General features: G+C 42.8%; 1 protein-coding gene across 2 annotated transcripts in view; it reads left to right on the top strand.

Moving 5' to 3' along the window:
* The window catches only part of Fam120a (family with sequence similarity 120A), a 96,267-nt gene extending 82,562 nt beyond the window's left edge, over positions 1–13,705 (top strand). Inside the window, exons 14-18 of one of the 2 annotated variants that reach the window (XM_048341751.1) lie at positions 38–221; positions 978–1,115; positions 3,025–3,166; positions 4,335–4,431; positions 12,240–13,705. In XM_048341751.1, coding sequence (XP_048197708.1) covers positions 38–221; positions 978–1,115; positions 3,025–3,166; positions 4,335–4,431; positions 12,240–12,548 — 870 coding nt within the window. In that variant the 3' untranslated portion in view covers positions 12,549–13,705. Of the gene's footprint in view, positions 1–37; positions 335–559; positions 581–977; positions 1,116–3,024; positions 3,167–4,334; positions 4,432–12,239 lie in introns of those variants that run through there. The other variant, XM_048341832.1, reaches the window with a different exon arrangement.
* The last annotated feature ends 311 nt before the right edge of the window (positions 13,706–14,016 follow it).

Below are 14,016 nucleotides of genomic sequence, written 5' to 3'. Positions count from 1 at the left end.
GTGAATGACTTTTACCTGCCTGATTGTTGACTTCCAGGCTGAGCAGGCTGCCAAGGTGGAAAAGATGCGGCAGAGTGTCCTGGAGGGACTCAATTTCTCTCGGCAGAACCACCCGCTCCCCTTCCCACCACCTCCTGCTCTGCCTTTCTATCCCACATCTGTATACCCACGGCACTTTGGGCCTATCCCACCCGCACAGGGCAGGGGTAGGGGCTTTGCAGGTAAGTTGTATGTCAAGACTTATTCAGGTGGGGACAGAAAGTGTGGTCCTTCTAGTGTAACCATAGCTTACTTTGGCAAAGACCTGTTAACTGTGGGTCTTAGGCAGTTTGCAATAGTAATCTTCCTGGGGCTGGGGATATAGCCTAGTGGCAAGAGTGCCTGCCTCGGATACACGAGGCCCTAGGTTCGATTCCCCAGCACCACATATACAGAAAACGGCCAGAAGCGGCGCTGTGGCTCAAGTGGCGGAGTGCTAGCCTTGAGCGGAAGAAGCCAGGGACAGTGCTCAGGCCCTGAGTCCAAGGCCCAGGACTGGCCAAAAACAAAAAAAAGAATGCAATAGTAATCTTCCAAATCAGCAAAGGAGTGAGCTAGATTCCAGTGGAGATGGTCTGAAAGAGAAAGGGAGAATGCCAGTCTGTCAATAAAGCTGACCACTGTGTTCATATTTTTAAAGACTTTTCTTCCTTATGTGCAAGAAAATAAATCCTATCTGAGTCAGAGAGATTCATTTTCCAGTACTGATGTCACACAGGGTGCTCATGGCCCTATTAAATGACTGCTAAGTGAGGGTGGCCAGTAGTACTGGGCCCCTGGAGATGATGGATGCATGATGATGAGGTGAACAAGAGGGTCTAGGAGACCCCTCTTCAGCAGCTGAGGAGATGGGGTGCTTTGCTTTGTCTCAAACCCTGCAGGGGGCCCTAAGCCCCATTCCTCATGTTTCTCCCTTGTCTCTACCCCCAATCCTACAGGAGTCTGTGGCTTTGGAGGCCCCTATGGGGAAACAGTAGCAACAGGCCCATACCGTGCCTTCCGGGTGGCAGCAGCATCAGGACACTGTGGAGCCTTCTCAGGCAGTGACAACAGCAGGACTAGCAAGTCCCAGGGCGGTAATTATACCCACACCCCTTCCAGAGCTTTTGCCTGCCTGTACCTCTTCTGCTGCAGTGGTTCGTGCCTGTCTTCCTTGATTGTCTTTGTGAGCCACCTTCTTCACTACAGTGCCTGTTTTCATGGGTCCCTGACCAGCCCTCTGCCTGCAGGTCTTTGTAGTGGCCTGGCCATTACTGTCCCTCTTTTCAGGCTAGGCCACTGAGTGTTCTGCTAGAGCAAAGCCCATCTCGTATTTGGGTCACTTGACCAGCACTTCATGCTCACGGGATGAGCTGCTGGCTTACTCAGTTGCATTGCTGGTCTGTTCTAACACATTTGGAGTAATAGCTCGACCTATGTTTAGCCACAGAAGGCTCATCTCCTTCCTTCTGTTCTCCAGCCTCTACGACTTTACTTCCCTGGGACTTTACTTGTTCTGTAGCATACCCTTCTTCTTGGTGTGCTTCAGGCCCTTGTCTTTGGGGAGTAGCAGAGAGCAGGGCACAAGGAACTTGCTCCCCAACTTTGCTACTATGGTGTCTAAATCTCCCCCCTGTGCGGTCCTAAGTGGCTACCAATGGCCACTTGTACATTAATAACTTGTAGCATGGCCAGTAGTATATACATGGAAAAAATTAAAGTAGCTTTTTTTCCTTTTCTTTCTTTTTTCTTTTTTTGGCTAGTCTTGGGACTTGAACTCAGAGCCTAGGTACTGTCTCTGAGTTCTTTTGCTAAAGGCTAACGTTCTACCACTTGAGCTATAGTGCTACTTCCAGTTATGTAGTGCTTGATTGGAGATAAGAGTCTCACAGACTTTCCTGCCCCAGCTGGCTTTGAACCGTGATCCTCAGGTCTTGGCCTCCTGAGTAGCTAGGATTACAGGCATGAGCCACCAGCACCCAGCTCAACTTGTTAGTTTCTTATTTTCGTTACATGTTGAAATAATAATGTTGGTAAAATAAGATATATTATTAAAGCATTTCTCTTCTTTCTTTGGACTTTTTTATGTGACCATTAGAAAACATAAGGCCCATTCTAGATTCTTATGGCCAATACTGACATAGCTACTGCAGTAGCCTGGACACCCCACCCACACCAGAATTGTGTAGAGCTTGTGATAGTCTATTTCCCTGTCAGAACACAATATGCTAAGGGGTCTGTTTTATCTGTTTTGCTATTGGTTAATGATTTAAGAATTTTCTTAAATCAGAAAACTTAAGAATGTCCCAACTAGTCTTATTATCAGAAATTAGTAGAGATTTGTGAATTCAATTTAGATTCTGCTTAAGGAAATCCTAATTGAACAAAATAAGAACTAGCGAGCTGAGCATGGTGATTCATGCCTGCAATCCAGCACTGAGGAGGCAGAAGCAGGACGTTTCAGGCCAGCCTGAAGTATGTAGTGAGACCTTGTCTTAAAAAAACATGGGTTAATAATATAGCTCAGTTGTAGACATTTTGCCTGACATCCACAAGATCGTGAGTTTAATGGAGAGAGAGGGGAAAAAAGTGCTACCAACTATAAGTATTTATTAGTTTTTATAATGTTGTATTGATTTTAGAAACCAATACTGAAAAGTCTTTTGCTTACTTCTCTTCGCCACTCAAGCTATGTTATAAAGATTTTGTTTTCTCAGTCTGGTGGCCAATGCCTATAATCCTAGCTACTCAAGAGGCTGAGATCTGAGAATTGCAGTTCAAAACCAGCCAGGCAAGAAAGTCCATGAGATTCTTATCTCCATTTAACCACAAAAACAGAAAACCGGAAGTGGTACTATGGCTCAGAGTGGTAGAGCACTAGCCCTTGAGCAAACATATGTTCAAGGACAGCACCAACCTAGGCCCTGAGTTCATGACACACAGCTGACCAAAAAAAGAAAAAGTTGTTTTCTCATGTTTTTTTTTTTTTTTTCTCTGTGTGTGCAGGAGTCCAACCTATACCTTCTCAGGGAGGGAAACTAGAAATAGCTGGCACTGTGGTTGGCCACTGGGCTGGGAGCAGGCGGGGCCGTGGAGGCCGTGGGCCCTTTCCACTGCAGGTGGTCTCCGTGGGAGGACCAGCAAGAGGGTAAGCTCCAGACTGGAAAAACGAATCTTATATAAATGCAAAGAACGGCCTTGGGGTTGCTTCTTTACTTAACAGAAATGTTTTTATGTCATTAGGTATAGACTTCTTTACATCATTCTTTTTTTTTTTTTGGCCAGTCCTGGGCCTTGGACTCAGGGCCTGAGCACTGTCCCTGGCTTCTTCCCGCTCAAGGCTAGCACTCTGCCACTTGAGCCACAGCGCCGCTTCTGGCTGTTTTCTGTATATGTGGTGCTGGGGAATCGAACCTAGGGCCTTGTGTATCCGAGGCAGGCACTCTTGCCACCAGGCTATATCCCCAGCCCTCTTTACATCATTCTTAATGGTTGCACAGGGTCTTGTTATATAACATTATATAGTTATTTAACCATTATTAAATATTTAGGTACATGTTTAGTTTACTAGTTCTCTTTTAAAAATTGTTTTAAAGTATTATTTTTCAAATCAAATACTTTGAGCTGGCTCATATCTATGATCCTAGCTACTCAGAAGGCTGAGACTTGGAGGATCCCTGTTCTAAGCCAATACTGGTAGAAGTTTGTGAAACATTTATCTCCATCTAATCAAAAATAAATGTTGGACTGCAAGTGTTGGCTCAATTGCTAGAGTGTCAGCCATGCTCAAGAAAGCTTAGTGAGAGTTCCAAACCCTAGTACCAGCACACATACAAAAAAATGTGGGCCAGGTGCTGGTGGCTCACCTGTAATCCTAGCTACTAAGCAGACTGAGATCTGAGGATTGTGGTTCAAAGTCAGCCCAGGCAGGAAAGTCCATGAGACTTTATCTTCAATTAATCACAGAAAAAGCTGCAAGTGGCACAATGGCTCAAGTGGTAGACTAGATTGCTAGCCTTGAGCAAAAGGAGCCTAGGGACAGTGCCCAGGCCCAGAGTTCAAACCCCAGAACTAGCTAGCTAGTAAAAATAAATCGATAAATGAATAAGAAGTCAATAAGTAAATAAAATGTGGGTTTGAAGCAGAAAAATATTGATTCCTTTGAATAAGTATGACCATAATTTAGTATGACCGTAAATAAACTCAATGCCTCATACAGTAGACTAGTTCCCTTAATATGTGCTTGATATTATTTTAAATGTGGCCTTTGAGAGATCTATGTCTATTTTCTCTTGTTTTTTTCCTTTTTGATCTAGACGTCCAAGGGGAGTTATTTCTACCCCAGTGATTAGAACATTTGGAAGAGGTGGAAGGTACTATGGCAGAGGCTATAAAAGCCAGGGAACGATTCAGGTAATGTCCTCTCAATGTCACAGTGTTATTCTGTCATTCCCTGTCTGTGTCTCCTTTTTGAACTAGACTGCCAGGCTATGATTGTGTTCTGTAATTGTCAGGTCTCTTAACACGGTATACTGGTCCAAGACTCAAAAGATGTAAGTCCCTTCCAGCCCTAGTCATTGCTGTTATTTGGAAGCCTTTCCAGTTTCTTTGCTTTTGAGACACAAGGCCCAGGTTCCTGGACATCCCTTACCCAGGGTAGCTGCTGCTTGGTATTTTCTAGGATTTTATTTTACCTCTGTGTCTTATATTCTTGTGTTATTTCTTCCAGATGAGCCCATTTGTAGACTTTCTTTATGGAAATATACACTAAGAAAAAGCTCACACTTATGTGTGAGCCACATTAAGCGTACTTTCCCCACCGCAGTAAAATCTTGTCTATAGTGAGTCTTCTAGTTCCATCAAAAGGCCGATGAATTTTACTCTGTATTATAACATTTAATTTTCTGTTCTGAGAATCTCAAGAGTCTCAGGCTTAGCCAGGTGTCAGTAGTTCATGCCTGTAATCCTAGTTATTCAGAGGGCCGAGATGTCAGGATTGCGGTCTGAGGCTAACTCAGGCAGGAGAGTCTGTGAGACTCTTATCTACAATTAATTACCAAAAAGCTAGAAATGGAGCTGTGGCTGAAATGGTAGCTAACCTTGAGTATAAAATCTCAAGGATAATGCCCAGGCCCCAAGTTCAAGCCCCAGGTTTGACAAAAAAAATTCCAGTTTTGGTAGAGTTAAGACTTTCCCATTATGTCAGAATATTTGTTCATACTGTCAGAGACATAATTCACTGAGAAGAGTTGAAGGAAAATATTTTCATATGCATTCCCCATTTGCTCTCCCTACATTAGTTTCTAATAGTTGTATTCTTACCTTTTTGTATTCTTATCTTTTTTTTTTTTTTTGCCAGTCCCGGGGCTTGGACTCAGGGCCTGAACACTGTCCCTGGCTTCTTTTTTGCTCAAGGCTAGCATTCTGCCACTTGAGCCACAGCGCCACTTCTGGCCTTTTCTATATATGTGGTGCTGAGGAATCGAATCCAGGGCTTCATGTATATGAGGCAAGCACTCTTGCCGCTAGGCCATATTGCTAGCCCTTCTTACCTATCTTGACAGTGCAAGTGCACCCGTTACCTCCCCCATATGTCCATTTTGGTCTCTGAAGAGTCTGGAAACAGCATTCTGTGTGAAAAGTTTTCCTAATCAGGAAACATGCTCATTCATTTTTTTTCTTACATATTTTATGTTTGTTTATTTCCTTCATTCATAAAGCTTTGCTATCAGGGACATTGCTAATGTCTTTCTCTTTATAGTCATTTGGAGATTAGGCTTAAGTGCCCAGGTTGATTGTGGCTTTTCTGTGCTTTTTTTGTAAAAGATTAATGCCTTTCCTTTAATGCCTGGTGTTGATTGTTCTTATTCTTGATTCTTCTCACACGTGCACTCAGATTTCTTTGAGAAAGATGTCTTAAACTACTAGTCTTTAGGTTCTATTCTTTTTCTGTGCTGTTTTCATCCCCAGTGGCCCTCTTGGCCTCACACTAGTTTTTCTTTGCCTACAGTGTTTGGTAGACTCTTGATTCCTTTTCGCCATACAACCCACATATTTAAAATTCATCTGTTTAAAGTATGCAGTCAGTGGTTTGGTTTTCCTTTTTAATTTATTATTGTTGTTATTTTGTATGTCCTAGAGCTTGAACTCGGGTCCTGGGCTTGGTCCCTGAGCCTCTTTGTGCTCTCTAGTGCTCTACTACTTGAGTCACATCACCACTTCCAGGTTTTTCTGAGTAGTTTATTGGAGATAAGAGTCTCATGGACTTTTCTGCTCAGGCTGGCTTTGATCTGTGATACTCAGATCTTAGCCTCCTGAGTAGCTAGGATTACTGACATGAGCCACCAGTGCCCAGCTTAATTTTTTATTATTATTACAAAGGTGATGTACAGAGGGGTTACAGTTACATAAGTCAGGTAAAGAGTACATTTCTTTTTGGGCAATGTCATCCCTTCTCTCACTCTATCACAGTTATTCCCACCTATACCTACCCACAAATCATATAGTTGATATTCAACATAAATTTGGTTTTCTTTCTTTTTTTTTTTTTTTTTGCCAGTCCTGGGGCTTGGACTCAGGGCCTGAGCACTGTCCCTGGCTTCTTTTTGCTCAAGGCTAGCATTCTACCACTTGAGCCACAGCGCCACCTCTGGCCGTTTTCTGTATATGTGGTGCTGGGGAATTGAACCCAGGGCTTCAGTATGCAAGGCAAGCATTCTTGCCAGTAGGCCATATTCCCAGCCCCTAAATTTGGTTTTCTTAAACATTAATTTTTAGAATAGTTTTCAGCACTAAGAGGAAGGTATTGGGCTGCATATATACATGTCCTGCTTCTCCTCTTCCTCTCTCCCTCCCTTATACTGAATCTCCCTATTATTACATCTCGCACCAAAGTGAAAATTTTATTACAGTTGATGAACCTATTTGACAGAATTATCCAAAGTTCATGATTTGTGTTAGACTTTGTTCTTGTTATTGTGTATTCTGCAGGTTTGGACAAATGTATACCCACATGTATCTCTCTCATTGTAGTACTCAAATGAGGGCAGTGCTCTAAAGTCTCTGTCCTCTGCCTACTCATCCCTCCCTCTCTTGGCAGACACTGATGATTTACCTCTCTCCAAAGCTTTGGCTTTTCCAGAATATCTGATAGTTGGAATTATACAGGATATTATCTTTTCAGACCAGAAACTTTTACTTGGAAGTCACTTCTTTTTGTAGATTTCCTTTTAGCTGTATATATAATACTTCTTTGTTTAGGCTTACTAGCTATTATCATTCTGAAGGATAGCTTGATAGTTTAGTTTGGATGATTGAAAAAAGTTATACTGTCTTTCAGTGGCTGAATGCTTGTTAGCATATATGCAAGACTCTGGATTTGATTCCTAGCATCACAGATGACAACCAGAAAACATTATTGGTGTGTAGGTTCTTTTTAATTTTTTTTAAATTTGTGTTAGTCCTGGGGCTTGAACTCAGAGCCTGAGCACATTCTGAGCTTCTTTGGCTCAAGGCTAGCACTCTACCACTTGAACTACAGGTCCACTTTTGACTTTTTTGGTGGTTAATTGGGGATAAGAGTCTCACAGACTTTTCTGCCTTGCTGGCTTTGAACCACAATTTTCAGATCTCAGCCTCCTGAGTAACTAGGATTACAGGCATGAGCCACTGGCTCCTGTCTTGTGTGCGGATTTTTGTGCTGATGTAAATTTCAACTACATTGACTGTAAGTACTATGGAGCAATGTTGCTGCATTTCATGGCAATAATATGTCTAGTTTGTAGGAAACCATCAAACTATCTTTCATAGTGGCTGTACGATTTGCATTCCCACCATCAGTAAATGAGCATTTGGTGGTGTCAGCATCCTGAATTTTGGCCACATATTTATGGGTAATGGTATCTTGTTTTAATTTGCGTTTATCTGACATATGGTAGAGGAACATCTTTTCATGCACTTATTTGCCATTCTTCTGTCTTCTTTGGTTAGGTATCTGTTAGGTCTTTGTGTCATTTTTCCATTCAAATTACTTATAATTTAGTAGTTTTTAGTCTGTTCTCAAGATCTAGCAACTGCCACTACTAATTCCAGAATATCTCATCTCATAAAGAAACACTTTACCCACTGGCAGTCATTCACTGATCCTCCTCCAGCAACTGGCACTTTTGATCTATGTTATGCCTCTGGATTTGCCTGTTCCAAGGTTTGGTGTAAATGTACATGTTTTAGTACCAGTGGCAGCATTTTGCTCCTTTTCATTACTGAATTATGTTCCAGGGAACATCCCACATTTATTAATCTGCTGATGGACACATGTTGTTTACATTTCTTGGCTATTTCAAAGACTGTAGCTATGATTATTCAGCTACAAATTTGTGTGTGGGCGTTTCTTTTCAATTCTCCTAAGCATACAGCTAGGAATAGAATTGCTTAATTGTGTGGTTATTCTGTGAAACTGTCAAATCATCTTCTATTGTGTCTGTGCTCTTTGACATTCCTGCCAGCTGCATATATGGGTTCCACTATCTCCATGGCCTTGTCAACACTTAATAACTTCCATCTTAGCTAGGTGCTGATGACGCATGGCTGTAATCCTAGCTCCTCAGGAGCTGGAGATCTGAGAATCACAGTTCAGAGCCAGCCAGCAAAGTATGTGAGAGTCTTATCTCCAGTTAACCACCAAAATGTAGAGCTGTGGTTCAAGTGGTAGAGTGCTAGCTTTAAGCAGCAAAGCTTAGGGACAGCATCTAGGCCCTGAGTTCAAGCCTTAGTAACACACACACACACACACACACACACACACGAGCGCGCACACACACACGTTTCCATTTTCTTAATTCTAGCCATCCTAGTATGAGTGGCCTAGTATGTTATAGTGAGTTTGATTTATATTATGGTATTTATTGGTTCTTGTGTTTTGTCTAATTTAAGCTTCATTTCTGGCTTTCCTTTTCTTTTTTTTTTTTTTTTTTTTTTGGCCAGTCCTGGGCCTTGGACTCAGGGCCTGAGCACTGTCCCTGGCTTCTTCCCACTCAAGGCTAGCACTCTGCCACTTGAGCCACAGCGCCGCTTCTGGCCGTTTTCTGTATATGTGGTGCTGGGGAATCGAACCTAGGGCCTCGTGTATATGAGGCAGGCACTCTTGCCACTAGGCTATATCCCCAGCCCTCCTTTTCTTTTTAATTCTTGAAATTTCTTTGCATCTCATTTACAAGGGTTCTTTTAGTTTAGCATCTTCCCCTAAGTGAACTTAGGGCCTTGCATTTTGGATTTGTGAATTTCTGTTGTGTAGCATACCACTTGAAAATTCTTTTTTGGGGGCGGGGGGTACTTTGATTTGAAGTCAGGGCTTTGCACTTGCTGCGCAGGAGTGCTACCACTCCACTTGAGCCACATCCCCCAGCCCTAGCCTCATTTCAGTCACTGGTTTTGAGAAGAGGAGACATTCTTGGTCTTCTGCCTTCACATCAGGGTTTGAACTCAGAACTTGACACTTGCTCAGCTGGCAACTCTGCCATTTGAGTCATCTCTCCAGTTAACTCTTTGCTGGTTGTTTGGAAATGGAATCTTTGGAACTTTTCTTCTCAGCTGGCTTTTAACCTTGATCCTTCAGATTTCAGTCTCCTGAGTACTAGGACTACAGATGTGAGCTACCAGTGCCAAGCTCTTGGTGTCTCTACCCCCTAATGCTGGAGATTTAACTCAGACCTCACTCTTTCTCACTGTACTTACCCCCTCAGCACAATACCAGTGGTGCCTCCTCAGTGCTGCCAGAAGCATGTAGGCACATGTTCTTGAGCCAGATCCCTGTTTCTGTTGTTGTTGTTGCTTTGTTTGCTTTACTTAGTTTTGTAGGTAAGTTCACATTTGTGTCCCAACTGACCTCAACAGGAATCCTCCTATTTAAGCTTCCTGCTTAGGTTAGATGACCAGTATATGCCACTGTACTCGGCCTTTTCTTATTGGTTGAGATGGAGTCTTGAAGACTTTTTACAGTATAACCTCAAGCCAGTCTTCCTAATCTCTGCCTTCCAAATAACTAAGATTACAAGCCTCACCCACCCCCAATCCCTTTTTTAAAATTTGAGGCAGGGAATTGTGGGCTCTCTCTTTCGACTTCCCCTCGCTTGGGGGGGGGAAGGGGCTTGTGCGCCCCTTCCTGTGTGGCCCTTTATCGCTCTCACATGGCCACAGGTAGCCTTGTCTCTCTCAAATTTCCCTCGCTTGGGGGGGAAGGGGCTTGTCCGCCCCTTCCTGGGTGGTCCATTATTGCTCACGAAGGAGCACGGGTAGCCTCAGTGGCGTGACCCGGGCGTGTGGGCCCCTGGAGAAAACCTCTAGGGCTTCTGTTTATTCAAATGAGGAACCTCCCAAATATACTCCAAAGGCGGGCACAAGAGAGGGGCCCCTGATTGGTCCCAAGGAGCTGTCCCTCAAGTGATGTCAGACTTCCTTCTCTTCCGGTTAAACACAGGAAGAGGAGGGACAGGCTGAGGTAAGCTGTGGCCCCTTAAAGGTGCAGCTGATCCCAACAGGGAATCACTAAGTTACTTTGGCTAGCCTTTGAATTTATGGGGCTTTTTTGGGTGGTGGTGTTAGTGGTAGTGATAGTGGCAGTGCTTAAGCCATAACTCCAGCCTGGAACTACTGGTTAGTTGGGGATAGAGTGTCATACTTTTGTGTTTAGATTATTTTTTGAAATGTGGTCCTCTAGCTCTCAGCCTTCTGAGTAGCTAGAAGTATAAGCAGTGCTGGTTTCAGATTTGTGATCTTCCTGTCTTGTCTGAGACCACAAGTGTGTACCAACACACCTGGTCATTTTTTTCTCCCTCCCTCCCTCCCTCCCTCCCTCCCTCCCTCCCTCCCTCCCTCCCTCCCTCCCTCCTTTTTTATTTTCTTTCTTTTTTTTTTTTTGCCAGTCCTGGGCCTTGGACTCAGGGCCTGAGCACTGTCCCTGGCTTGTTTTTTGCTCAAGGCTAGCACTCTGCCACTTGAGCCACAGCGCCACTTCTGGCCATTTTCTGTATATGTGGTGCTGGGGAATCGAACCCAGGGCTTCATGTATACGAGGCAAGCGCTCTTGCCACTAGGCTATATCCCCAGCCCCTCTCTCTTTCTTCTTTCTTTCTTTATTTATTTTTTGCCAGTCCTGGGGCCTGGACTTAGGGCCTGAGCACTGTCCCTGGCTTCTTTAGGCTAGCACTCTACCTCTTGAGCCACAGTGATGCTTCTGGCCTTTTCTGTTTTTATGGTGCTGAGGAATTGAACCCAGGACTTCATGCATGCTAGACAACTTCAGAGCAGACTTGCCAAAGGGTATTTGTTAGGTTAAAAGATTAGGTCCTCTAAGGGAGGAGTCCCTATGTTAAAAGGAAACAAACCCTCACCTGCATCTGGTGCAAGGAGACAGAGATCTGAGGATCATTGTTCCAAACCAGGCCAGGGAAGGAGCGTCTCAGAGACTCACATCTCCAGTAAGCCACACAGAAGATGCCAGAGTGCCACTGTGGCTCAAGCCGTAGAGCCTTAGCCTTGAGCCATATAACCTCAGTGACAGTGCCTTGGCCCAAAGTTCAAGCCCCAGCACTGTCAAAAAGTAAAGATAAGGCTTGGAATATGGCCTAGTGGCAAGAGAGCTTGCCTTGTATACATGAAGCCCTGGGTTTGATTCCCTAGCACCACATATAGAAAACGGCCAGAAGTGGCACTGTGGCTCAAATGGCAGAGTGCTCAGCCTTAAGCAAAAAGAAGCTAGGGGTAGTAGTGCTCAGGAACTGAGTTCAAGGCGCAGGACTGGCAAAAAAAAAAAAGTAAAGATGAAAACTTCAGAAAACCAGTCATAACAATGTTTAGCCACTTTGCACATTTGACGCAATGATTCGTACCTATAACTGTACCTAAGAGTATCACTCAATAAAATCTTTCAATGATAAAAAAAAAAGATTAGGTCCTGTATATGGCATTAGATAGAGCTCTTGAAATGGGACTCTCCCTCATTTTTACGACATTAACAGCAAAGAAGTTCAGGGAAGGGACGCAGAAGGAACTGACTTTGGCAGAAGTTTCACCAATGGAAGGCCACTCAAAGACACTCAGAGGGACCCAGCTTTGCACTTTCTGCTCTTGAGCCTGCAGCCAGAGTCATTAGGGCCAAACTGATATCCTCTCTCTCTGCCTCTTTATCCAAGCCTGCCTTATTGGTTGTCCTTCTTTTTAAACAGGGCAGACCTCCTTATGCTGCTTCAGCAGAAGAAGTGGCCAAAGAACTGAAGTCAAAATCTGGGGAATCCAAGTCCTCTGCTGTGTCATCAGATGGGTCCCTTGCTGAAAACGGAGTGATGGCCGAAGAGAAGCTGGTGCCCCAGCTGAATGGGAGTGCAGGAGACACCAGGGCCCCCCACCTCGAAAGTGCCTTGAATAATGACTCTAAAACGTGCAATACAAATCCTCATTTAAATGCACTAAGTACAGACAGCGCCTGCCGCAGGGAGGCTGCTCTGGAGGCAGCTGTCTTAAATAAAGAAGAGTAAACTTATTTTTTATAGAGGGTGAAGGATGCTGGGAAGGGTAAGGATTTAGAAATATCTGGAGAGAAAGAGAGCCTGCAGTTATGTACATTTTGTCCTTTCCGTAAGAGAAAAATGAGGACTTTGGAAATTCAGATCCCTCTTTGATATCAGAGATTTAAACAACACATTTTTAGTTTTAACCAGTTGTAGTCAAAATGCTACAATAAAACAAAAAGAAAGAAAATGAAGAGCATTTGACTCCCGCACTTAAAATGAAGTACACATAAAGTTTAAACTGGTTATGACAAAAGCCTATAGTTGTGTTTCTTGAACTATAAAGAAAACAAATTTTGGCAGTCTTTAAGTATATATAGCTTAAAATATAATTTCTAGCATTTGGCACCATATGTATGCCATTATATTTGATTTTGCATTACTGTTTCACAATGAAGCTTTGTTTAAGGCTTTGATTTTTATGATTATGAAAGAAATAAGGCACAACCACAGTTTTTCTTTCTTACTTAAATTTCATCACTGTTGATGTGGTTCTTTTGTGTTTAAAAAAGTGCAACTATCGAAACTAAAAAATTATAGAGTAATATTGCCGTTCTGCTGATTTTAAATATACAGTACATCATACATACTTTACAAGCAAGTTCAATGGAGATAAAGTTGAAATCATAGAAGATGCAAATGACCTTTCAAAATCAACACAATATGTTCTGAAACTTTTTGTGACTAATACCATGCATCTGTGATCAATGAACTATGTGGTTTTGAATCGGATGTAGACCATTAGTACTACTACTTGAGCTAAACTTCTGCATGGTTCATAATTTTTAAAGTGTGTAGTTAATATTATGCATGTTATTGTCCTTTCTTCCATTCTTACCAGTACGTGCCCATTTGCAAAACAAAAAAATGCTAATAATCAGTAATAGTCCTATAAAAATGTTAACTCTGTTTAGTCATTGACTGATCTTGCTCTAACCTTAAAATTTTGTGATTATTGACCTCTGTTGCATTTATTCCAACCCCCCGAAAAAATTATCTAGCCGTTTCAAATATTGACATTACCCTGGTGTATTCACTGCTGTATGCATTATTGTTCTTTGTTGCTGTTTTATGCCTTCATATTAGCAAAATATGAAATTCTGTGAAAAAAACCCTTTGATCTTTAAAAAAACAACCACCCCCCCCTTCTGTAGCAGGAAATAAATTGCTTGTTCTTGAGAACTTTCCCATCAAGAATTTAGTAGAAGCAGGTATACTTCTATCATTTTGATGTTTTTGTTAATGTTTCCAAACAATGTACTTTGAAATCCGAATCACTTCTTATCGTTTTCATATACTTCTGATGCTCTTCATCACATTAGTGATCAGAAATGAGGTGTAATTCCCCCACCCCTGCCCGCAAGAGCTAAGTAGGATCTTACTGTAAGTTGAAGGGAGTTCTGCCCTAACTCATGGATTGTGAAGAATGAACTGC

This window comes from Perognathus longimembris, chromosome 1 (assembly GCF_023159225.1).
Source record: "Perognathus longimembris pacificus isolate PPM17 chromosome 1, ASM2315922v1, whole genome shotgun sequence".
Classification (NCBI taxonomy): domain Eukaryota; kingdom Metazoa; phylum Chordata; class Mammalia; order Rodentia; family Heteromyidae; genus Perognathus; species Perognathus longimembris.
Note: the sequence above shows the minus strand (reverse complement) of the source record. Positions and strands in the feature narration are given on the sequence as shown.